Raw genomic sequence first — 24,832 nt, 5'->3', positions numbered from 1 at the left:
CTCCTCCGCCGGCCCGCGCCGGGAGCTGCGCGCCACGCCGCGGGGCACAAAGCCGGGGTCCGACGCGGGTGCGGGCCGGGCGCCCCTGCGCCCCCCGCCCGCAGCCCGGCCCCCGGCGCCGGCGGAGATGCCCGCTCGCACCGGGGCTGCGCCGGAGACGCGGATGGGGGAAGCCCTGTCTGGTCTGGCGGCGTCTCCCCCCGCCGGGCCGCGGTTCAGCTGAGGACACGCAGCGCCGGGCTGGGGGCAGGGAAGCTGTCCCGGCTGAACCGCGGCCCAGCGCCGAGCGCCGCGCTCTGGAGCGACCCCAGGAGCCGCTCGGCTCGGGCTCGGGGCTGCAGCTGCTTCTGGCCCCGCGTGCCGAGCCCAGGGGTGGGGGCCCACACGGCCCGCACCCCCTCGAGCACGGGCGTGGATGATAAGGGGCCGGACGGGGCGCGCTGGCGCCAGGCTGTGTTCCCCCGGGGAGCCGCGGGGTCACATCCAGCCCCGGCCACACCAGCCCCGTCTCCAACACGGCGCAGTCGCCCCGCCCCCGCCCCCGGGGTGCAGGGGGGCCTGCTGCTGCCGGGGGTCACGGGCGCTGCAGAGACCCCCGCTGCAGGGGAAAGCAGCCCCCCTCTGTGCACCAGTCTGAGCAGGGGGGTCCCTTCCTGCCCCAGGGCAGCGTGGGGCCGGGCGCGAGCGCAGGGGCGAGACCCTGCAGCTTCGGTGCCCCGGCACCATGGCCCGCGCACAGCGGGGGCAGGGGCACCCCCCGGCCGGCCCAGACGCGAGCCCGGGCCCGGACGCGCGCGGCTTCCCAGCAAGGGGAATCTGAGCCCCGGCCCGGGCTGCCTGTCACGGCCCTTGGACGCCGGCCGCGTGGCTCGGGTGTGGGCCCCGTGCAGCTCCGGCGCGGGGGGGCGGGGGGGGCGGCACTTGCCGTGCTCCGGGGGTGGCGTGTGGCCGCCAAGCCGAGCACGCCGGGCGCGCCGCGATCCCGGCGGGGGCAAGGCGGGAGCTGGGGTTTGGGAGGCGGGGGTGGACGTGGCGCCTGGGGCCACCCCGCCTCTGCAGACCCTCCTGGCTGGGCCCAGCTGTGCTTCCTGCTCGGGAAATGCAACCTTAACCCGCTTTCGGTTTCCCTGAGCAAGGCCTTGCCTGCCTCCGGGGACCGGACCTGGCCCCCACCCCCGGACCATGCAGCGGAGCCCACGAGGCGTCCGTCCCGGGCACGCCGGCTGGCCCCGGGTGCAGCAAGCTGCCTCCTCACGGGCAGGAGGATCGGGACCAGAGGGTGGGGGCCCAGGGCTGAGGAGGAGGTAGACAGTCCTGCGGGCGCCGCGGAGATAGGAGAGGCCGGTTGGCTCCAGGTGCGAGTGTCCGTGTGCGCTGCGGGGGTCACGCGTGCACGGAAGAAGTAGGGCTGGGAGGGACCTCCGGACACGCGTGCATGTGTTCGGCCGCGTGTGCCGCAGTGCCCGTGTACGCTGGGGCGGCGTCGGGAGAGACTGCACACGGGGGATCAGCCCATGGAGCTATTTAAGCACATATGTCATTGCACACACATATGTACGCGCAGGTACGCACGTGTGCCTTTGCGTCTCTCCTCTCTAGATACGGGCGTGCTCGGTGTTGACCTCGGTGAGTGTGCGTGTGTGTGCACGCTGTTTCTGCGTCCATTCACAGGCTTTTTTTACTCGGTTTGGTTTTGTGCCTGTGTCTATATGTCAGTGTGTGCACGTGTCAACTCTGTTCCTGTGTGGATATGCAGTGTGCATGCGTGTGTGTGTGGGGGGGGGGGTCGTGTGTGTGTGTTTCTGCATGTCTGTAAACTGTATTTATGTATGCGTATGGACTGTAGATGAGTGTGTGTGTGTGTGTGTATGTGTGTGTTTGTGAACTATATTCCTCTGTGTGTAAGCCATATTCCTCTGTGTGTATGGATCGTGTGTACTATATTCCTCTGTGTGTGCATATAGACCCTGTGTGTGTGTCTGTACTATATTTGTGTGTATATAGACGCTGTGTGTGTGTGTGAACTATATTCCTCTGTGTGTAAACTGTATTCCTGTGTGTGTATGGACTCTGTGTGTGTGTGTGTGCGCGCGCTTTATTCCTTGGTGTGTGTGTGTGAACTATATTCATGTGCGTATGGTCTCTGTGTGTGTGTCTGTGTATGAATTACATTCCTCTGGGTGTATGGACTGTGTGTGCACACGGACTCATGTGCGTGCGTGCGTGTGTGCTGCGGGCGGGGGAGCGATGAGTAACCCTTGTGCAACGCTGCTGCCGCTCCATATAAAGGGCCGGGCTGGGCATGGAGCCGCTGCAGGACCCGCCCGGGCGCCTGCACCAGGTAAGGGGCTCCCGCGGGCCGGCTGCTGGGGGGGGGGGGGGGGGCTGCCTCAGTTTCCCCACCAGGGGCTGGTGCCTCAGGTCTTGGGGGGTGGGGGAGGATGAAGGATTCCCGCCCCCCCACACACGTAGTGGTGCCCCCTGCCTCAGTTTCCCCACCAGGGGCTGGTGCCGTGAGATCTCGAGGGGCGGGGGGGGGGGATTCTCCTCTCCGCGGTGATGCTCCGTGCCTCAGTTTCCCCAGCTGCCCCATGGGGGCTGGTGCCGTGATCTGTCCGTGGGGCTTGAAGGCGGGGGGGGGGCGGTCCCATGTGATGCCCGGGCCCCTCTGAGCTGCTCCGATGTGGCCGCATCAAGCCCCTTCCCTGTCCCCACGCACCAGAGTGACTCTGCTTGGAGCTGGGGGCATCTACATGGGGCATTGCCTTCCCCCCCCCCATCTCCCCAGTGGCCGGCCTCAATCCAGATCCACCCCCAGGTGTCCACATGCGCCCCCCGGACACACACGCTCTGACTCACTCCAGATTGACTCCCCGTGGGGACTGGGTGGCCCCTGGGCCTGCCTTGCTTTGCTGGGGTGGGGCAGGGGTGCTGCTTCCAGGCCCGGCCCTGGGACCTGGGTGCAGCCGTGGGCCCAGCCCAGGCGGCCACGGGCAGAGCTGGGCACCCCTCTGCCCCAGCCCCAGCCGGGAGTGGGAGCGAAGGAGGATCCTATCAGCTGAACTGGGGTGTGTGCACGTGCGCGTGTATGCAGGAGCATGTGTGTATTTGCATGTGTGTGTGCGTGCATGCGTGGGCCTGTCCCTGTGCGTATGTATTTGGGTGGGGGCTGCATGCATGTGTGTTCATGTGAGCCTATGTGTATGCATTGGTGTGTGCGCACATGCCTGTGTGCAGGTGCCTGCATGTATTTGTGCACAGGCAGATCTGTGCGGATGCGTGTATGTGCACTTGTGCCTGTACCTGTGTGTATTTGTGTGTGTACATATCTGTGTGTGCATGTGTACATATATGCCGGTACCTGTGTGTGTGCATGTGCACGTGTGTGCATGTATGCCTGTCCCTGTAAGTAGGTATGTGTGCGCATGCATATCTGCATGTGTGTGTGCACATGTGTGCCTATACTTGTGTGCATGTATGCGTGGGCATAACTGAGCGCCTGCAGGTGTGTGCCTGTACTTGTATATGCTTGCATATGCTTGCACGAGTGCATAGTTGTGCCCATATGCACGCACATGTGTGCGGGATTTCAGCTGTCTCTGCCATGGAGAGAGGGCTAGGGTTAGGGTCCCCAGGGGCCAAGTGCATCCTTTCCCTCCACACCATAGGCAACCTTTGGCCCCAAGAGCTGGGCATCACCCGGGGCAGGGCTGGAGCCAGGTGGGCAGAGGCTGAGGACCCCACGGACATGCCGGCTGCCTTGCGTCCACTCTGGCCCAGGCTCACGGGTGGCTTCGGACCCAACCAGGCTGCACTAGGGGGCTAAGGAGGGTCTTGCCCCGCGCTCGGGCTCAGCCCCACGCTGCACTGGGGCAGGACGGGATTTCCCCCTGCTCAGACTGGGCGCACTGGGGGGTTTCCCCTCCCTCTGCAGCGGGGGCCCGGCCCGGGCCTGGGCTCTGCAGCGCCTGTGGCCCCCCCGGCAGCAGCAGGACGTCGGTGTCTGCGGCCCCCCGTATCCCAGGTGTGTGGGCAATGCCTGGGGCTGTGTCGGGGTGACTGCTGTGTGGCTCCGAGGTCGGACACGGGTTTGTCTGGGCTGGCTTGGACGGGGCTGGATGTGACCCCACAGCTCCCTGCCAGCCCCGCGGCTTTGGGACTTCCAGGGAGCCAGGAGCTGGCTGTACAGCCCCGAGCGCATCAGTGGGCTGCACGGGCTTGGCGCGGCTGTCCAGCCGGTATAAACAGCTCTGCCGGGAAAGAGAGGGCGAGGCAGGGCCACGACACGCACGGGATGGAGCAACGCGTGACATGTGACGCGATGGCAGGGCCCCAAGCGGGGTTAAGCGTGAGCGGTGCCGGGCCAGAGCATCTGTCCGGGCATGGGAGATCGGGGCAGCGCTCCCAGCCGCCTCCCTGCGGCCCCGGCACAGGTCCTTCGCTCTGCCCCGCGGGAGCGGGCCGCAGGCTCCTCGCCCCTGCAGCGGCGAGCCGGTCCGTGCCTGGTGCTGGGCGAGCCGGCCTCCTGCTCCGGTCCCGTCCCGAGCCCTCGGCAGCCCCATGCCGCGGCAGGGGCACCTGGCAGGGGACGTGCGCTTGCACGGCTCCCGGCTCCTGGCTCCTGCCCTGCCCGGGGTCTGCAGCATGGCCCACGCGTGCCCTCCAGACACAGGCGCCGGGGCAGGAGGCTCTGAGCCGGGCAGTGCCGGCGTCGCCTGTCCCGGGAGGGGAGCAGGGCCCAGGGAGGCGCCGGGAAGGCTGCGGGCCCGGCGCCTCCCTGAGCCCGCTCCCTCCCGCCCCCCAGGGCCGAGACGCTCGCGGGCAGACCATGCGGTGCCCCGGCCTGCCCCTCTGCGGGCTGCTCTGGCTGGGGCTGCCCCTCCTCTCCGGCCGCCCGGTGAAGATCGACAAGGTCAAGGCGGACGCCAAGCACCTCACGCGGACGCTCATCGCGCGCATCCAGGAGCTGCAGGTGCGGGCCCGTGCCTCGCGTTGCCCCCCGCCCGGCTCCCCTCGCCCCCGCCGGCCCTGACTCCCTCCCCCCTGCAGCTGCTGCCCGTCAGCCTGAAGGTCTCGGGCCTCGACTCCCTGCCGGGCGAGCGGCCGCCGGAGAGCCTGGAGGCCATGGACGCCGCGCTGGCGGCCTTCCAGCGCGTGCTGGCCGCGCTGCCCCTGGACGCCGTGCCCGGCGCGCAGCTGGCCAACGACATGGAGAACCTGCGCAGCCTGCTGCGCCTGCTGGGCGCGCACCTGGGCTGCGCGCCCGCCGCCGCCGCCGCGCCCGCCGCGCTGGGCAACCTCACGGACCTGCTGGCCGAGGCGCCCTACTCCGCGGCCGCCGTGGCGCTGGGCCGGCTCCACGGGAGCCTGCACGGCATGGCCAAGCGCCTGGACCAGCTGCGGCGCTGCTAGCGGGCGCGGCGCGGCCCCCCCAGTATTTATTTCCCCCCTCGTCTCTGCACGGCCGGGTGCCGCCCCCGTGCCCCGCGGGGCCGAGGCAGGGCCGGGGGGGCCCCGTGGCACCCCAGCTTTGTCCCCGTCCCCGCTTCCTTGGCCTGCTCCCGGGACACGCTCCTGGCTCCGGGGCGGGGGGCGGCGGGGCCGTGCGGTGCAGGAGCCCAGGGCAGGCTGGCTGGTCTGGTCCCGGCGCGATGCTGGTCTGAGCGCCCCCCCAAGACGGGGGTCTTCCCCTTCCCCGATGCCTCCGTCGGCGGCGGCAGCCCGGACCCTGTCACCTGCCCGGCACAGGCCAGTCCTCTGCCCCTACGTGCCCCTTCACTCCCCGGCTCCGGACCAGACGCCCCCGGTGATGTCGGCCCCTCACCCGGCAGCACTGCAGCCCCCAGGCCCCAGCACGTCGTCCCGGCACCCCCTCCCCACGGAGCTACTTCCACCTTGGCCTGCGTGCTCCGGCTCGTAGCCCCCGTAGCATCGCTGCCGCTCTTTCCCCTTCCCGCAGGCAGCACAGGCACCGAGCAGGGGCACCTCATCCTCCAGCCCTCGCCCGCCCCTGGCACTGGGCCCCGGCCCCCGAAAGAGGGCGTGTGCGTGTGCGTGTGTGTGTGCGTGTGCGTGTGTGTGCGTGTGGGGGGGGGCGAGGGCTTTCTGGGACGGTGCGGGGGTTTCCGCCATGCCCGTGAATGCAGCCGTCTGCTGGCCCAGGGCAGCGGTTCTCCGCCTTCTCGGGCTCCGGGCACTCCCCGTTAGACCCGAGGCTGCTTCGTGAGACTCCGGATCCTGTCTGGAAACGTCACGTTCATTGCGTTTGATCTCTTGGGGGCGGGGGGGGCGTTGCGTATTGAAAAATCCTCCCGTTCGGGTTGCAAACAACTCGGTGAGCCGCAGGCAGGGCAGGATGGTCTTTACCCTCTGGGCTGCCAGAGGAAATCACAGCATCCCAGACACCGAGGGCTGGGAGGGAGCTCAGGGGTCACAGCCAGTCCAGCCCCCTCCTCCAGGCGGGACCAGCCCCACTGCATCACCCCAGCCAAGGCTTGGTCTCCCCGGGTCATCAACACCTCCAAGGATGGAGACGCCCCCACCTCAGAAACTCGTCCCAGGGCATCTGCTGGGGGTCCCCAGCCCCTCTTCTCCCCAAGCTCCGTGCCGCGGCTGCTGGGCTTCCTGCCCGTGGGTGCTGCAGCCCGGGCTGGGGCTGGGGTGGGCTGCGCCAGTGCTCCTGCTGGCCCCGGCCCCGCGGGGTCTTGCCCCTGCACGGACGCTGCACTGGGGCAGGCAGGGATTTCCACCAGCTCGGACTGGTCGCACTGGGGGGCTTCCCCCCCTCTGCGGCGGGGACACAGCCTGGCCGGGGCTCTGCAGCGCCCATGACCCCCCCCCCAGCAGCGGGATGTTGCGGCCCCCTGTGCCCCGGGGGTGGTACCGGGGGTTGTGTTGGGGGGCCTGTCGTGCGGCTCCGAGGTCGGACATGGGGTTTGGACGGGGCTGGGGCTGGGCCTGGCTGTCGCCCCGCCGCTCCCTCCAGCCCCACCGGACCCTGCGGGCCCGCGGCGCACTCGAGGGCGGGGGGTGGGCTGGATGCGACCTCTGGGATGGCTGTGGTTCAGTGATTCCCTGCCACCCCCCACGGCCTGGCCCGATACCAGCCCCTTAGATCTGCCTGCCCCTCTCCCATGTGTGGGCATCCGGAGCCCTGGCGCCCTCGCCAGCCGGGGTGTGCCGTCCCAGCCCCTGCGGAGGGGGCCACCCTCCCGAGCGCCCACGCTGCGGCTGCCCGAATCAGTGCCCTGCCACGCAGCTGTCCCGGGGGTCCCCAGGCCGGGGCGAGCCCCCGGCCCCCGGAGCCAAGCAAGGGCGGGGGGTCTGTGTCTGCCCCTCTCCTGGATGCAGCTACTTATCTCCGCGGCCCCGGCCCTCCGGTCCCCGCCGTCTCCCCGGCCCGGCGCGGGCAGGGCCTTGCACGGCTGCTCCCGTTGCCGGGCCCCGCTGGCGAGGGACCCCAGGCGACACAAGCAGCTCTCCCCGCGGCACCCACGGAGCCCGGTGCCTGCCCGAGCCTGGGGCCAGGGTGGGTACAGGGGCGGCCCTGTCCGCGCCCACCAGCCGAGGCCACGGGGCTGCCCTGCAGCCGGGGCCAGAGTTCAGCCTCCTCCGTGCCCCCTTGCAGCCCAGCTGCGACGTGGCCCACGTTTCCTGCACCCCTTGTGTGCCCTCCAGAATCAATAAAGTGCCTTGTGACCCCCCCGTTGTGGCTCTGGCTCCCAGTTTATGACAAACACCAGCGTGGCGTTGAAGTGGGGGCTCAGGATCTCTCCCCGGCCACTTTGCTGCCTCTCAAGGACCCTGGAGTGGCGGGGGGGCTGTGGACCCCCTCCCCGAAGCACAGTGCAGGACAACTGCCCCCGCTCCTACCAGCTGGGGCAGGGGGGCATGAAGCTGAGACCTTGGAGACCCCCCTCCCGAGAAGGTAGCAGGGTCCTACCACCCACAGGCACATCTGTCTGTGTCCGGTGGCCCCCAGAGCCCATGTCCCCTTGGGGGTCAGGGGACCCTGGGGAGCTCCGCTGAAAATGGGCCCTGATATAACAAGGTGCTCGGGTCCAGGGAAGTGAGTCAAGGAGGGCCGGGGGGCACCGAGTCAGGGATCTTTTATTGGACCCCCCCCAGCTTGTCTGGGACAGAGACAGAGAAGTTGCCTGGACCCAGCAGTTTGCAGGGACAGTGCCTTGGACCCGAAAAAGGGTCTAGCTGTTGCAGAATATCTCAGCTGTGAGCTTTGCATCCTGCAGCACCGCGGGTTTGATGGCAGCCTGCTCCCAGGCACCCAGTTGCAGGGCACCCGGCTGACACCGGGGGCGGGGGGGTGTTGCACTGAGTTCAGCCCCTGCCCGAGGCAGGATCGGCCCCGTCTGAAACACGGGGGTGTCTGAGCTGCACAGAGGACCCCGAGCTGGAAACATGGAGTCCCAGAGCCGTGGGGCTGGCAGGGAGCCGTGGGGTCGCATCCCACCCGAGACAGGATCAGCCCCATCCAAACCCCTGTGCTATTCAGGAGCAGCTTCACTGAGGCACAAGCGTGATGGGGTCTCCACCCCACTGTCTGCAGGAGATGTCCGGGACAGACTTCAGCCCACCCACCAGCTCCTGCCCCTGGACCAAAGTCTGGACACTACCAGAGCGGGGCCCACCCTTGTCTCTGTGATCCCTGCCCATCGCTCCACTCCACAGGTGTTAACACCCCTCTCTTTTTTGAGGGGCTTGATTTTTCCATCCTTTCTTCTGCCTTTCTACTGCCTGTGAGCTGCTCCTGGCCACATGGCTCCTATTTCACAGCCCTGCTATTTTTAACTCTAGCTAAAAAAAAACACAAGTGAAAATTAGGTGAAAGTCCCTCTCAGCAAAGCATCACCTGCCCTGTCCAGAAGCTCAAGAAGGCTCAATTATTGTTTCCAAGAGAGGCCCCTTGAACCCTAATGACTGCAGTCAAAAAAAAAAAGAAAAAAGAAAAAAAATTAAAACCTGGTTTCTTTGGAAACACCAGGTTTTGATTATTTTTTTGCCTCCTTCATTGCGTTTTTTTTGTCTTATACGCAAGACGCGGTCTAGCAAATGACGACACAGTCCAGTAGCGAGAGCTGGGGTTGCTTTCGTCTTTGACTGAGTCACGTCGCTTTAGGCCACTGGTACCTTAGCAAAGCTTTTCGTGTCTTTTTCACTGGAGAAAAACTAGGTGTGATGGAGGGAAAGAGGCACCTTGACCTCTGCACCCCCGTCGTTGACATCCTAGATCTGACCTTGGACGCAAGGGGTAACCCCCGGATTTGCTGTAATATTGGAGCTGCCTGGCTCTGCTCTATGTCAGAGCACAGCATTTCCTTGCATCAGTTGCTGGGTGACCGAGCCCACCCTGGGTTGCAGGGGCAATACCCCCAGGCCTCACCCCACTGCCCCAGCCCCACCGCAGCTCCTTGCGGGGCGAGGGGGAAGGTCCTGACTACGTACACGGCTTACAGCCCTGGCTCACTGCAAAGTCCAGGAGTGTCTGAGCATAGCCTGAAGGGTGGCAGGAAATGAGTGTGTGCAGGTGTGGGTGTGCATGGGTCCAGGGTTGGGGGGGTATATGGGCATGTATGTGCATGGCAGTGTGCACATATGGAGGAAACTGTGGTGGCATGTGTGCACACGCATGTATACAGGTTTATGTATGTGTTGGGGGGGCTGAGTATGGCAGGGTGCCTGTACATGTGTGTACCTGTACATGTGTAGGTATGAGGGTGACATGGTGTGTGTAGGTGGGGTGAATAGGTGTGAGTATAGGTTGCAAAGGTATTGATGAGTTTGTATAGGTACAGGTATGTATAAGTGTGTGTATAGGTGGGATGCATGTCTATGGTTGGGTGGGGGGTGTTCATGAGTGTGAGGGGTGTATGTGCATAGGTAGGGGTGGCTGTGGGGACTTGTGTATGTGTATATACATGTGCGTGGGGGGAGGGGTGTATGTATACATGTGGGTGTGAGCACACATGCTCACATTGGAACGTATGTATGGGCGGTAGGGGGACTCTTTAGCCTGGAAAAGCGCAGGCTCAGGGGTGATCTGATGGCCTCCTATAAGTTTATCGGGGTGACCACCAGGATCTGGGGGAACGTCTGTTCACCAGAGCGCCCCAAGGGATGACGAGGTCGAACGGTCACAAACTCCTGCAAGACCGTTTCAGGCTGGACATAAGGAAGAATTTCTTTCCTGTCCGAGCCCCCAAGGCCTGGAGCAGTCTGCCAGCGGAGGTGGTTCAAGCACCTACACTGAACACCTTCCAGAGCAAAGTGGATGCTTATCTTGCTGGGACCCTATGACCCCAGCTGCCTTCCTGCCCTTCGGGTGGGGGGCTGGACTCGATGATCTCCCGAGGTCCCTTCCAGCCCTGATGTCTATGAAATCTATGAAAATATCTGCCTGGAGGATGCGTGGTGGCGGGTTGCCTGTGCATTAGTACATACATGCGTGCTGGGGCTGGGCAGTTACCCTCCCTCACCCTACGGTTCTGCATCCAGTGGGCACTTGCTACGATGCCAGCTGTGCCCCCCTTCAGAGCCCGGGGCAGACGGATGCAGCTGGGGATGTGCCCCCAGGAACTTGCCCAACTTGCTGCTGAGCCTCCGCTGACCGCGCCCCCACCCCAGCTGACTCAACCGCAGCCAGCAGGGATTTGGGCTCTGGGGCCTGGTGTCCTCAGGTGACCCAGCTGCCAGGAGCAGCTGGGGCCAGCTCTACTCTGAGAACTACCGTAGCCCCTGAGGGCCCTGGATTTCTACAGAAGCATCAGCAGGATGTCTCCCACAACCTCCAGGCCCAGCACCCCTGCGAGGGGAGGGCGGGTGGCCACAATCCCTCTGCATCCCCTACCCTGTGCATGGGAGCTTGACTCCCTGCCACGGCCCCACTCCTGAGATGCACGGGGTAGGGGGGCAGAGGCAGGGAGCAGCTGGGCTGGCAGAAGTCGGGGGGTCATATTCAGTCCATCCCCTGCTCTAGGGTCTGTCGGAGCTGCCAGGAGCAGGATGAGGGGGTAGGGTACCTGGAGCCATGGGCGGGGGGGGCATCAAGGCAGGAACCTGCCTGGGGTGGGGGCATTAGGGCAGTCTGCCCCAGTGTGTGGCCCCAGATGCAGCTGTGGAAGACCCACGTGGCCCCTGCCCTCTTTCACAGCAGCGGGGACTAGGGCCGGCAGCTGAATCCCGTTGCACAAGAGCTTGGCTCAGGGCAGGCTGGAGACAAGACGGTTATTGTCATTCCCTGGGCCCCCCCTCCACACCCGCAGGGGGATGCAGCTCCCTGCCCTGCACACGCCGGTGCGGCATGCACGGTGGCACAGGTTCAGCCACATGGCATGTTGCTCACCGCCATGGCCAGAGCTCAGGGGGCGGGCGCTGGAGTCACCCCATGTAATCACCCCACATGGCAGGCACTGGCGCCAGCCTGCTCCTAAAGGCCTGGGCTTTGAGCAGAGCCCCTTGCTGGAGGGGTGCCATGGAGATGCTCAAGGTGGAGGGGGCACAGCTTGGTGCAGGAGCTTCACCCCTGGCCTGCAAAGGTTGGGGACTCCATAGGCCAGAGCCCCGAGATCAGCTCTTCACTGCACCTAGCTCCGAGCCCCGTCTACAACCAGCCCAGGAGCACGGAGGGAAGCAGGAGACCGGGGTTGAGCTCTGGCTTGCAGCAGACTGGCACTGGGCCCACTGGCACAAGGCAGCAGGTATTGGCCCAGTGGCAATGAAGGTGTGATGCTGCGGCCCTGGCTGAGCCATGCCAAGGCAAACATGGGCACGGTGGGGGGGAAGGAGCCTGCGGGTAGGAGTGGGGCCCGTCTGCAGTGCTGGGGGGCTCCAGCACCCATGGCAGGGCAGGAAGGAAAGCTGGAGGTGTCAGCACCAGCTGAAGGGACGTGGCCCCCTGCCTAGGGCGGGGGGGAGGTGGGGGGGGCTGCAGGGGTCAAGGTCCCACATGAGGGCTCCGGGAGAGCAGCTGGGAGGGCGAGGGGCCTGGCATGGGGCAGTACCGGGGGAAGACGGGTCCAGCTGTGCCACCTCACACCTAGTGCCGGGGAGGAAAGAAGGGCAGGGGCAAGCACAGTATGAGGAGCTTGGGGGGGGGAAGCCCACGCCTGCCAGGGTCCCCCCAGCTTGAGGCACCCCCCCATGCTTCAGTTTCGCCAGCAGTGCCCAATGGGGGACCCAGACCCCTCTATTCAAATGCACTTGGAAGGGCTCTGAGCACCCCCATGTCTCCATCCCCATGGGGGGGGGAGGTAGAACCACCCCCCACCCCACGGGCTACACATAGGGCCATGCTGCTTGCAGGCCACAGTCACTCGTGGCAAGGTCAGGAGAAAGCTCACTGCTCAACCAATCAGAATTGGGTCCCCCATGGTGCACACAGTCCACCCGCTCAATCGGGGGGGGGGGGGGGGGTCGCGCTAAGGCCCATGGGCTGTGGTGTGAACGCCCCCTGCTGGACATGCCTGGAGAAGCAGCCCTGATGCCAGCGGGGCAGGGCAGGGGCTAGGGGCGTGCCACAGGGGCCCTCCTGGAGCGCTCCCCAGGGTCCCTTCCCTCCCCCCCGGATCAGGGGGTCAATGCCAAGGCCAGGGGGGCCGGGGAGGGTGCCTAGCCCACACCAGGCCCATTCGCTCCCATGCTCAGCACACAGCAAGGGGGGAGAGGCCCCCATGGCTGCACCAGAGCCCAGCAGCCTGGGGGCAGGGGGGCCACATCAGTCCCATGCCCTAGGGGCCAGGAGACAGGAGGCTTCGCAGGATAAAAATCAAGTCCATTAAAAAACAGGTTAAATAAACAAAACCAAAAGCACCCCCCCCACCTCCAATCTCTGGGGTCTCAGCTCTCGAACCACTTGCTGCGCTTGGGGGTGCTGCGGGGGCCCCCCAGGATCTTCCTTTTGTATTGTTCCACCAGCTTCTCGAAGTGGGCCTCGGCCTGGGCCCCCGCCGGCCGCCGCTGCTTCCGCGTTGCCTGTTGGGGGGGCACAGGGAGAAGGGTCTGGCTCAGTGCCACAGCATGTATGGGCCAGGAGGATGGGGGGGTCAGCACTGGGCACTGCAGCCCTGAGGAGTGAGGGTGGGCAGGCCACATAGGTCGGATACCAGGACTCCCTGCATGGTGCGCCTGCTTCTGGGGAGGGACACGCAGCACAGGCAGGTTGCGCTGCCCAGCCCTGCCTGTGGTGGGGGAGCAGCAGGAGGCTGCCTGAGCCATGTGGGGAGGTTTGGGAACCTCAGTGCCAGCTGGGTCCCATCCTGCCAGGGAGCAGGATGGCACAGGCCTGGCACTGGGCTGAGAGCATGCACATGACAGAGCCGGCAAGGCCATGCTGGGGTTGGGAAGGGCAGGGGAGCTGGGTAAGAGCATTCCCAGGGTCCTGGATGGTGACAGGCCCGGCCTGAGTCACTGCAAGAGCAAGGAGGGACCCAGGCTGGAGCCCCCTCCCCTGTCCCCTCACCTGCTTGGCAGCCACCACCTTGGGTTTCTCCGGGGGCCGTGGGCCAGCCTTGGCCTTGGGCTTCTTGGCAGGGGGTGGCTTGGTCTTGCCCTTGTCACGCTTCCTGGGGGGGAAACGAGGCATGAGCAACGTTTTGGGGGGAGTGAGGATGCACGAGCACCTCCAGGAGGGCCTCCCGATAGCCCCCCCGCCCCCCCCCCAAGGGTAGCTGCCCCCTCAGCCCCACCCTGCCCGAGACCTGCTGGTGCAGGGCTTGTGGGGGTGCAGCAAAAGACCCCACCCCTGACCACCATGAGACCCCCCCAGCCACAGAGAAGTGGGTGTCTCCTACCTGATCTTGGGCCCCCGGTGAGAAGGCAGTGCCAGCACCTTGCGACGCTTCCTGCCGTCGGGCAGCTCCACCTGCTCCACCTCTGCTTTGGTCTGGAAGCCCGACCATGAGGCCGTTGCCTCCAGCCCCCTGGTGCCCTTTTGCCCCCTGGGGCCTTTGGTGGGCTTCTTCTGCCCTGCGGGGGCTGGCTCCGTGGCTGTTGGCACCTCTGCCTGCCTCTTGCGGCCTTTGTGCCCCTGGGGGCTGTGCGGTGGGGCGGCTGGGCTGGCTGCCTTGGCTGCCTGCTGCTGCAACTTTTGCTGCATGAAAAAAGAGGTTGCTGGCTGCGGAGCCCGTTGGCACCTCCCGCAAGAGATGCGAGGCAAGCCCAGGACCCCCCTCCATGCGGGTCACCTGCAATGTTAGGAGCCACAGCCACATCTCAGGGCCCAGCTTGAGCACCCCTGCACTCCCCCAGAGGCAGGGCCTGAGTTCAGAGCTCAGTGCCATAGAGAGGGGCATGGCGTGAATCCACACAACACCCCCAGTGATGGGGCATGCGGTGCAGGTCAGAGAACAAAGGCTGGGCAGGGGAGCTTGGTGCTGCTGGCAGGGTCACGGGGATGTGGGCTCTGTCCAGAGGGACCACGGGACAGGGTCATACCAGGCTGCGCTGGGCACGCTGCTCTTTCAGCTTCAGCTTCCGGCGGTCTTCCAAGGAGAACTCCACGATGGGTCTCTGCAGGGGACAGGAGATCAGAGCTGCCCAAGCAAACCCCCGAGCTCCTCACCAGCTGAGGAGGGGTCAGGGAGGCGCCAGTCCCAGAAAGCAAGGGACCCCCCCAGCCCTGAAGAAAAGCAGGGAGGGGAGCAGGGCAGCTTGTAGTCTCACCCCCGGCGTGTGGAGCTTCTAGTTGCCCCCTCCCAGAGCCACGGGGAGGGGCACAGACATGCATACCAGCCTGGTCCCTGGAGCTCCCCACCCACCCCCTGGCACTTACCTTGTTGGGCCCGAAGAGCTGGGGGTTGTTGTTGGTGTGGCGCAAGGCGGCCAGCGCGTGCTCATGCTCTGTGAACTCAGCAAAGGCGTAGCCCAACGACGGTGCCCGGCCCTGGCCTGTCCGCGCCTTCAGGTCCCGCATCACCCGGCACTGCCAAGATAGTGCCGGTGGGGCCAGGCTGCCCAGACCTGACCTCAGCCATGCTGGGACGCGTGTGCCCAGCCCCCTGGAGCCCCCACGGCTCACACCCCAGATACCTGTGCTCAGTAGCCAGAGATCTCCCGGGCTGGAGCATGAACCCCACTGAGATACAGCCCACACTCCAGCTGTGGCACGGCCTCTGGGATCCCCCCACTGCAGTTCCCCAAGACACCGGATGCCCACCGGGATGCCAGTTCGAGCCCAAGCAGGGGCCGTCTCCTAGGGTGGTGGGAGTGGGGGGGCACTGACCTCCTTGAGGCGCACGCCTCGGCCCCCGCCAGCAGCTTGAAGCAGGAGGTGCCGCAGCTCCTGGTCGTCCAGGGCTTTGGGCAGGTTGTGCAGGCAGAGGCGGGTGGAGGACACAAAGATGTTCTGGTCTTTCAGCTTCTGGTACTTCAGCTCCGTGAACTGGGGAGCGGGACGGGCAAGGGGCTTGGTTGGGGCTGGGGGCTCCTGCTTTGGCAACAGCCAGTGCCACCCTCCAGAGCCAGAGGGCCCGTCCCGGCAGGGATCCAGTGCTACCCCGTGTCACCCCCATCAGTGCGCCTCCCCCTGGGGAAAACCCCACTGTCTCCCCAGCGCCCCTTTGCCTGCTCACCCGTGCTCTCTTGGCCAGGTCGGTTTCACTCACGCCCTCAGCAGCCTTGGTGCCCGCACGGATCACTGTGGGGAATGGATACGGTATGAGGGCTCCCCCAGGGCTGAGCAGAGACACCAGGAGACAAAGGTCTGCCCCAGTTGCCCCTCAGTACTCACCCCCTGCCTGGTGCCAGCTACCCCAGCACTCAGGGCCCGTGATGGTGTGGGATCCCCCTCCCTGGTGTGGGATCTTAGCCTAAGCCCATGCTGTGGCCCAATAGGGAGGGCACTGACCTGCCCTGCCAGGCCCCAGAGGCTGAACCCCAGCACCGACCAGACTGTAAGGCCTGGACCTGTGGGATGTGGCTCCCTCCTTTACCGGGGCAGCACAGAAGCAGTGAGTGGGGGGCACAGAGCTGGTCCTGGAAGGGTTAATGCCCCCCAAGGCAAGCCAGGGGACAGTTCACACCTGAGGGAGATGCAAGGAGCCCATTGGGGCCACCCCCAGGGGCAGTGGGGAGACTCTAGGGACAAGCAAGGGGCTCGTAGGGCCCTGGCAGCCGGGGCAGGGGGCTGGGGAGTTCACTCACAGCCTTCACGGGCAAGGTACAGGTTGCGGGTCCCCGTCGGCTTCTTCACCTTCTGCTCCCGCAGCTTCTGCGCCTCCTCACGGGTTACGGCCAGGTCCACACGCAGCCGGCGTCCGTCCAGCCGCAGCCCCCCGGCCTGCAGGCAATGGGCGGCAATGAGATCCACCCCCGGGAACCTGGGCCCTTGCAGGGAGACACTACCCCTTCCCTTGGGGGCTCTGACAGGCTCAAACTGTCCCCCCCCAGAACCCTTGGAGCATTTGGGGGGCATCCCAGAAACACATTAGCCAAGGACTTCTGCCCACTTGGTGCCCCCCTCTACCTCCAGGACCTGCCCTAACCCCCAGCCCCCAGCCCCCCCCCCGGCTCACCTCACTCTCATCCTGAGCAGCCTGGAGGCACTTCTGGGCGGCCTCTTGCGTCACAAACTGGGCGAAGGCGCAGCCTAGATGCCAGGAGGGAGGTCCCCATCAGATCCCAGCCAGGGCTGGGGAGGGGGTCAGACACAAGCTCTGTGCCACCTCTGCCCGGCTCCAAGGACTGCCCGGGGGAGCAGAGGCCCTCAGGCCCCTCCAAGCCCCCAGCAGAGTCAGCCCCTGCCCAGACGGTGAGTGCTCCAGGGATCCAACTTCAGGCCTTCTTCCAAGGGAGAAGGTCCGCAGCCAAGAGCCTGGTGGTGGGGGCGGTGCCCCAACCCCCTGCCCAGGCCCTTGTGGGAGCCATGAGTAACGCCAATGTCAGAGGCACCTGGGTGGGGGCTTGGCCTACGGCAGGGGGAGCTCAGGGCAAGCCCCTTCCCCACCTCTTCCTCGGGCAGGGGGAGGGGGTCCGGACTCACCTTTGGAGTGCTCTGTGTCGGGGTGCAGCACCAGACGCACGTACTGCAGCTCCCCGAAAGGCTCCAGCAGTGCGCCCAGGTCCTCCTCCTCCGTGTCAAATGACAGGTTCCTGCCAGGGGCCGGGAGGCAGCGTTAGGGGCCCTGCAGCAGCTATCGCCCCACTTCAATCCACCCACCCCAGCCCCAGGACCCACCCGACCCCAGGTCGTGCCCGGGCCAGGGGATGAAGGGCAACAGCATGCTCCTGCCTGGGTGGGTGGGGCGCAGCCTTACAGGCACTGTCACAGCCTCCGTCCCTGGCAGAGGCCGGGACCAGCCCCAAGAGACCCACCCCTACCTCCTACTTTGCTCTCAGGGGCTGAGTAAAGAGAGGCAGGGGCAGAGATGTGGACCCCGCTCCCTCTTCCCAGGGACACCAGCCCCACACACAGCCTACCTGATAAAGACCGTCTTGCCCTCGGCCACATCTGACGGCGGCTTCCTGCTCTTCTTGCCCTTCCTGGGCACGGTGTCACCTGCAAGATGACCAGCAAGATCAGCAGGGCCTGGCCAACGGGTCAGTGGCTGCCGCCCCTCACCCTTGCTGGGAACCCAGAGCACGGAGGGCATGGGATAAACACCCAGGGCAGGGGGGACTCTCCAATACTGGGGTGCCAGGGAGTGGGTGGATGGGCACTGAGCGGGAAGATCTAGGTGCAGCGATGCTGTACATGTCCCAGGATGCTGGGCTGGGCTGTGCTGGTTCCCCTGCTGCTTTCCTCTCCATGTGTCAGGGGTTTTAAGCCTCCCCCAGATGCTGCTGCAGCCCAGGCTGGGGATGGGGCTGGGCTGCACCAGTGCTGCTGCTGGCACCAACCCCGCAGGGTCCTGGCTGGAGGGTCTTGCCCCTCAGCTCAGGCTCAGCCCCATGCTGCACTGGGGCAGGAAGGGATCTCCCTCTTGCTCAGACTGGTGCACACTGGGGGGTTTTGCCTTCCTCTGCAGCAGGGGCACAACTGGGCCTGGGCTCTCTGCAGTGCATGACCTCCCTGGCAGCAGCAGCACATTGGCAGCTGTGGCCCTTGCTTTCCTGGGGACAGGGTGGGGGCTACGCCTAGGGCTGTGTCAGGGCAACTGTGTCATGCAGCTCCAAGGTCAGGCATGGGGTTTGTCTGAGCTTGTGTGGACGGGGCTGATCCTGCCTCAGGCAGGGTTGCGACTGGATATCACCCCACAGCTCCCTGCCAGCCCCCTAGGACTGCAGGGTGCAGCGAACAGGGCCCCAGGCAGGGGACTGCAGGGCTGAGCTCCCTGCGGGGAGGGGAAGACCCAGCTCCTGGTCAGCACCTCAGGCAGTGGCCCCCCACAATCAGCGGAGCCCAGGGAAGGGGGCACCAGTGGAGGGCAAACATGGAGGCTTGGGGGTCTCTGGGACTTGGAGCCTGTAGCTCAGGGGGAGAAGAGCTGATGCCCCCCAGCCTTCCGCCCCCCACCCTCAGGAAGAGGTGGGGAAGGGACTCGCACTGGCCTGGACAATGCCAGGCCCAGCCCCCATCCACTGGCACCAGGGCTGCTCTAGGCCCCACGGCGCCCACCAGGGTCTCAGGCTGGCACCACTGGCGGGTCACAGCTGAGAGCAGCCCCCACATGGCCTGCTGCCCTGTGGGGCAGGGACCAGGCAGGCACCAGGGCCGGGGCTGCCCAGGTCCAGTTTGAGGCAGGCCAGGTTTCTCTGAGACCCTGCAGCCCCTGGCTTCCTCCCCCACCTGCAGTCAGGGCCATGGGGAGACGGAACTGACCTTCCTCATCCTCGCTGTCCTCTTCCTCCTCCTTCTCCTCCTCTTCAAGGGTGCTCCCGTCCGAGCCTTTGTCCTCATCCTCCTCGCTGCTGTCAGCCTGGGCAGGCCTGTAAGAGCAAGTCCCAGCCTGGAGTCCCCTGCCTGCTCCGTGACTGGGTCAAGCCCCAGGCAGGTGGGTCCCAGGTACCCTGCTCCAAGCCCCGCCCCATGTCCCTCCCCAGGGCAGCGCTGGGGGAGCCGGCCAGTCTAGACAGGCACAGTTGATGGGTCCCCATCACTAGAAGGGTGCAATAGGCTACAAGCTGACCTTGACAGGTTGCAACGGTGGGCGGATGAGAATAGGATGGGGTTTAACACTGATAAGTGCAAGGTGTTGCACATGGGGAGGAAGAACCGGCACCACACTTACAGGTTGGGGAACTCCCCTCTTGCCAGCACGGAGACGGAAAAGGATCTTGGAGTCGTCATTGACTCCACGACGAACATGGGCCGGCAGTGTGGGGAGGCAGTCAAGAAGGCCAACCGTACCCTGTCATGCATCCACAGATGCATCTCGAGCAGGGCCAGGGAGGTGATCCTCCCCCTCTATGCGGCACTGGTCAGGCCGCAGCTGGAGTACTGCGTCCAGTTCTGGGCGCCACACTTCAAGAGGGACGTGGACGATATGGAAAGAGTCCAGAGGAGGGCCACTCATATGATCAGGGGTCAGCAGGGCAGGCCTTATGAGGAGAGGCTACGGGACCTGAACCTGTTTAGCCTCCACAAGAGAAGGTTAAGGGGGGACCTTGTGGCCTGCTACAAACTGGTCAGGGGGGATCAGCGGGTATTGGGGGAGTCCCTGTTCCCCCGTGCGCTGCCAGGAGTGACCAGGAATAACGGACACAAGCTGGCGGAGGGTAAGTTTAGATTAGATATTAGGAGGCGCTACTTCACAGTCAGGGCAGCTAGGGCCTGGAACCGGCTTCCAGGGGAAGTGGTGCAAGCTCCTAGCCTGGGGATTTTTAAAAGGAAGTTAGATAAGCACCTTGCCGGGGTCATCTGACCCCGGTGCTCTTTCCTGCCAAGGCAGGGGGTCGGACTAGATGATCTACCTAGGTCCCTTCCGACTCTAGCTACTATGATACTATGATACTCACTGCGCCTGTGTGCTGGGTGACTGCTCTGTGCTCACAGCTTCATCCTCATCGTCCTCCTCCTCGCTGGCATCCTCTGAGTCTCCCTCCTGTCCCGGGGCCACACTGGCTTTCACCTCCAAGCTGCCTGGAACAGGGCAGGGTCCCTGGAGCTAAGCAGAGAGGGGAGGGGGCAGCCCCAGGCACAGCCCCAACCTCACCTTGTTCGCCCCAGGGGCCTGCCCCTGGTTCCACCACTAAGCCCCTCAGCTCAGAGCCACTCACCTGGCATCATGGTAGCAAGAAGGAACCCAGGTGTCCCAAGCCACCCCCAACCTTCCCCTTCCTGAAACCCAGTGCCTGAGCAGGCGTTCAGCTCCATCTGGCATCCCATCACCCTCTGCCCCCAGCCCAGGCAGGTCCTGGCACTGCAAGCTCCACCCCAGCCATGGCTGCCTCGTGGGGGCCATGGCCATATCACTGACAGTCACGGCTGAGCCCCCACCAGGCTGGAGTCTTACTCCCCACCCAGCAGCCCCAGCCACTCACCAGGGGGGGTTGCCACTGCCTGTGTAGCTCTGTACTTCTCCCTGCCCACGGCCCAGTCCACAGCCACTGGCCGCCCTGCAAGAGACCAGAAGGGCTGTGGGGACTTGAGGGAGTGGGCGGCACTGGGGACAGGCTAAGCCATCTGGGGAACTGGGGACGGTGACAGCCAGTGCCTGGGGGCCATGGCTGGACATGGCACAGGCCACACGGGGAGCCGGGCTTAGCAAGGGGAACAGTTGGATGGTTGCAGACATGGCCCCATCCTCCCTCATCCAAGGAAAGTTCCTGCCTGCCAGGGCTAATGAACAGAGCCCTGGCCTGGGGGGCAGAAGGGTTAACCGAAGGGCCTCCCAAGCAGGGAACGAAGCAGGAGCAAAGCCCTGCATTCCTGGCAGGGACATTCCCCAGCAGAGACCATGGCGGGCAAAGCAGCAGCTCCCAGTGGCTGCAGGTTGAAGCAGTGGGGGTCCCCAGGGCGCCGGGGAGGGAGAGGTAGGGAGCAGGGCAGAGCCCCACCTTTGATCTGTGTCATGTTGGTGGCCTTCAAGGCCTTGCCTGCCTCCAGCACGGTCCGGAACTGCACGAAGCCGAAGCCCCGCATCTTCCCATCTGCAAGGACAGCAAGTGACAGCTCAGAGCGTGCCAAGCGTCTCCCGGGCTGGGATTTCTGGCCCATCCCCAGGCCCCCCACCCTGCTGTCAGGTCCCAGCTCATCCCCCTCCCCACCCCCTAGCAGCAGAAACACCCTGGGGAGCAGGCGGGGAAGAGTCTGCACCATCTTTACAGGAGTCCTGAGACCTTCCCCCACCATCCCTAGCTCCTGGCTGGCATGGGGGAGGGAGGGGACACATGTGCAACCACCAGACTGCTCCCCCCAGGGTTGCCGCCCCTGCCCGGGGCCCTGTGTCCAGCCACAGATGCTTCAGAGAACAAATACTAGGACCAGGGCACATGTGGAGAGACCCAGCCCCTGTTACCAGCAACCCAAGGCACAGGGAAACCCTGGGCCCAAGGTCTTACCCCCTCAACCTGCCTGGATTGGCTTGTGCCCCGCAGCTCGTCTGGTCCTAGCTGGAGCCCAAGCACGGCCTGGAGTCCATGGCCCAGTGGCAGGGAGAACTGGTGGACTCACAGGGCATGAATCCAGCCAGGACAGCAGCTCCCATCCCAAGAGAGCCCAGCCCCCTCCACACCCCAAAGCCGGCACCCGCACCTGGCTTCCGGGGGATGTTCACCTCCAGGACAGTGCCAAAGGCAGAGAAGACGGTGCAGAGATCGTCTTCGGAGCACTGGGGAGAGGAGAGGCATGGGCTGAAGGACAAGCTGGGGTAGAAGCAGAGCTGCCTGCACCCTGCAGTGAGCTGCAGCCGCTCAGCTGGGGGTGGGCAGAAAGCAGGGAAACACCCCCCACCCCAACGCATGGGCACAGCCAGGGAGGGGGGTCCATGCCCACATGGTGCCAGGCTCCCTGCACACCCAACCCTGGCAGGGAAGGAACGAGGTCTGAAGGGCTGTGCGCCGAGAAGGCAGTGACCAAGTCTGGTCAAAGCCACAGGGATGGACCTGCATCCCCAGCAGGCTCCATGCTGCCCCTGCCCCAGACCCGCTTTCCCGGCATCGCCAACTCTCCGGGGCAGAGAAAAACAGAGCCCAGAGGCGACTGCAAGTCTCGGCTCATCCCCAAGCTCCTTCCTGCCCCCCACGAAAGCCACCAGTCACCAGGACTCCAGGGCAGGACTGGGCCCAGCCAGGTGGAGGGAGGGAGCCAGGCCCCCGCTCACCTTGAAGCTGAGGTTACGCACGATGAGCCGGGCTTTCTTGCCCTTGGCCTTGGGCTTCTTGACCTTCAACGGTTTCTCTTCCGGAGGCGCCTCGGCCGCATCTGGAGTGCAGAGCGGGAAGTGTCAGGCCCTCAAGGCCCAGCCAGCCTGGTTAGACCAGTGTATGCTTGGGGGGTTGGGGGGATGACAAAGCCCCTCAGCCACTCTGGAGAGGAGCTGCGGGGGACAACTCGATGCTTGCCCTTGCCCCAGCACCAAGCAAGTCGCTGCTGGTTGGGGCAAATCCAGGCGTGGCCCCGGGATGGCTACTGACTACGAGTTGCTGCTCCCAGCCCGCTCTCCCACCGGTTCAGCACAGAGCCCCCCAACCCCAGCCGGCATCACCCCCCCCCCCCCGGACCCTCCCCACCCACGCCAGTGCCAGCCCCAGCCCCTAACACAGCTCCCAGAGACCCCGGCACCGGGCTCTTCCCTCACTGCCAGGACTGGGGGCTGCAAGGGGTGCACAGCAGCCTCCAGGGATCCCGCTCTCCCCAGAGATCATTTCCACCCAGCGTCTGGTCATGCGGGCCGGGGACCATGCCTGGCACCCCCACACCCACCTGGCTCCTGCCCCTGCTCCTGAGGCTTCCTCTTCTTGCCCGGTGGCTTCTCCTTGGCCACAGAGATGCTAAGCCGGTGGCCCTCGAAGGTGCTGACCTCCCGCACCGCTCGCTGCGCATCCTCAGCCAGTGAGAAGGTGACGTACCCGAAACCACGGCAGGTCTCGCTGCCTGTGGGACCGGGAACTGCGTGAGCCCCTGGACCCCCCCCCCCCCCCCGCTGCACTGGGCCCAGCCCCCCCACCCATCAGCACCCCCCGGGAATTCCCCCCCACCCTCTCATCAACCCCCATTCCAGCCCCTCCCCCCACCAGTCAAGCCCGGGCCTACCGCCCACCGGCCCCGGCCCAGCCCCGGCCCTCAATCATCAGCCCCGGGCCTGGGCCTGGGCCCGGTCCCACCTCGGGCCGTGACCACGAAGCAGCGCTGCACCGGGCCGAGCTGGCCGAAGAGCTGCTCCAGGCCGGGCCCGCGGGCCGAGGGGGGCAGCCCCCGCACCAGCAGCGTCCGCCCGCTCATGGTCCCGATCCGGCCCAGCTCACGTGCGGGCCGCTGGGCGCCGCCATCTTGCCGCGTCCGTTGGCCAAGCAGGTCCGACTGGAAACGGCCCGTCGTCCGCGTCCGTTAGCCAAACGGGTCCGACCGGAAACGCCGCCATCTTTAGCGTCCTGTGTCTAAATAGGTTCGGCATAGGTTCGGAAACGCCGCCATCTTCCCCGCGTCCGTTGGCGAAACGCGTCCGGTCGGAAACGCGGCGTGGGCGCGAAGGTTCCTGCCCCCCCAATTGCCCCCGGGTCTTAGGGCCCTTCAGGTGCCCCTTGCCCTGGGCACCGTCCACCCGCCACAGCGGAGTTGCGGGGTCACATCCAGTCCAGGATCAGCCCCGTCCAAAGCAGCCCAGACAAACCCCATGTGCGACTGTGTTGCCGCACCCTGACACAGCCCCAGGCATCGCCCCCGCCCTCGCCCCTGGGATATAGTGGGGTTGTCCTGCGGCCCTAAAGAGCGCGAACATGGTGTCCAGAGACCTTAGGCCAAAGCCATGCCCCAGCTACAGAGGAAGGCAAGGACCTTCCTGTGAGCTACTTGATTCCTGTTAATCTCTCCACCCCACAGGTGTTAACTATCTTTCCTTTTTTGATGGTGTTGATGCTCCACTATTGAAATGATCCTTTCTTCGGCGACGTGACTGTCCGTTTGCCACCGCAGGCCACTGTCTCTTCTTCATCTTGACCCTGCTGACTCTTTCTGGCTCTGGCGCGGTCATGTGAAGGCAGGCATGTAAACGACAACGCAGTATTGGAAGCGCTGCCAAGGCGCTCAAGAAATGGAGGGTTTGATTTATGAACACCAATAAGAGATGTCTGTTTAACGGTAAAGACCACAGGCCGACTGACAAAGGGATGTCCCTTTTTCCTAGTTTCCTGTGGGGTTTTGAGCTGGATCATTGATTTAGCAATACTGTGGACATCCCAATGAAGCTCCATTTGCTTTTGCTTCGATTCTAAGCTGACACAACTCCCCCACCCTGTAGCATATTGGGAAAGTTTCTAGTTTCTCTTTAGCTGGAGACAAATGTGTCTCATGTTTTGTGTGATGATGCCACACCGTCTGCCCCCTGCTTTTCAACACCCTAGCCCCCCTGCCTGTGGCTGGTGGGGTTCAGGGACCACTGCAGTCCCAGCCAGGGCTGGTGTGCCTGGCCAGAGGGGGTGGCAGGTAGGGCCCTTTCCAGGGCAGGGGGTTGTGGCTGGCTGGGAGCGGGCATCTGGGAATGAGCCATGTGGGAGTGGGTCACCAGGTTGGCTCCTGCCATGGTTCTTCACCCCAATGCATCTGGAGGCGAGGGGGCACCTGTCTGGGGGTACCAGGGATCCAGCAAGCTCAGCTCCTTGTATGACGCCATTCCAGGCCCAGCCAGGAGGATTCCACCCCCAACCTGGCCAAACCCAGTCCCAGCACGCCTGCATGAGCTGGGAAACATGCTCTGCCCTCCCACACCCCCGCTCCTCTGCT

General features: G+C 65.1%; 2 protein-coding genes across 2 annotated transcripts; one reads left to right on the top strand and one right to left on the bottom strand.

Moving 5' to 3' along the window:
- Positions 1-4,828: 4,828 nt before the first annotated feature.
- Positions 4,829-5,412, top strand: LEP (leptin). The gene is made up of 2 exons (XM_090046256.1): positions 4,829-4,972; positions 5,050-5,412. The coding sequence occupies exons 1-2, from the start codon at positions 4,829-4,831 to the stop codon at positions 5,410-5,412; spliced, it is 507 nt and encodes a 168-aa protein (XP_089902382.1).
- Positions 5,413-12,770: 7,358 nt separating this feature from the next.
- RBM28 (RNA binding motif protein 28) lies at positions 12,771-23,423 on the bottom strand. The gene is made up of 19 exons (XM_090041364.1): positions 23,218-23,423; positions 22,817-22,987; positions 22,215-22,315; positions 21,647-21,722; positions 20,950-21,042; positions 20,434-20,508; positions 19,909-20,032; positions 18,773-18,879; positions 17,431-17,509; positions 16,994-17,103; positions 16,527-16,600; positions 16,156-16,291; positions 15,585-15,649; positions 15,236-15,394; positions 14,786-14,935; positions 14,449-14,523; positions 13,806-14,104; positions 13,475-13,577; positions 12,771-12,987 (listed from the first exon to the last, which is right to left on the bottom strand). The coding sequence occupies exons 1-19, from the start codon at positions 23,333-23,335 to the stop codon at positions 12,853-12,855; spliced, it is 2,250 nt and encodes a 749-aa protein (XP_089897490.1). The 5' UTR covers positions 23,336-23,423; the 3' UTR covers positions 12,771-12,852.
- Positions 23,424-24,832: the final 1,409 nt, after the last annotated feature.

Source organism: Crocodylus siamensis, chromosome 4, assembly GCF_052110815.1.
Source record: "Crocodylus siamensis isolate JL-2025a chromosome 4, ASM5211081v1, whole genome shotgun sequence".
Taxonomy (NCBI): domain Eukaryota; kingdom Metazoa; phylum Chordata; order Crocodylia; family Crocodylidae; genus Crocodylus; species Crocodylus siamensis.
The sequence above is the reverse complement of the archived record's forward strand: the minus strand, read 5'-3'. Positions and strand labels throughout refer to the sequence as shown.

What these genes read in the sequence shown, in the direction of transcription:
- RBM28 (XM_090041364.1), bottom strand. Translation starts at nt 23,335, where the DNA reads ATGAGCGGGCGGACGCTGCTGGTGCGGGGGCTGCCCCCCTCGGCCCGC. An exon ending in GGACAGCGAGGATGAGGAAG is followed by an intron (nt 17,510 to 18,772) that starts GTCAGTTCCGTC and finishes GTCATCTTGCAG; the next exon opens with GTGACACCGTGCCCAGGAAG. An exon ending in GGCAAGACGGTCTTTATCAG is followed by an intron (nt 17,104 to 17,430) that starts GTAGGCTGTGTG and finishes GGCCCCTGGCAG; the next exon opens with GAACCTGTCATTTGACACGG.
- LEP (XM_090046256.1), top strand. Translation starts at nt 4,829, where the DNA reads ATGCGGTGCCCCGGCCTGCCCCTCTGCGGGCTGCTCTGGCTGGGGCTG. An exon ending in CGCGCATCCAGGAGCTGCAG is followed by an intron (nt 4,973 to 5,049) that starts GTGCGGGCCCGT and finishes TCCCCCCTGCAG; the next exon opens with CTGCTGCCCGTCAGCCTGAA.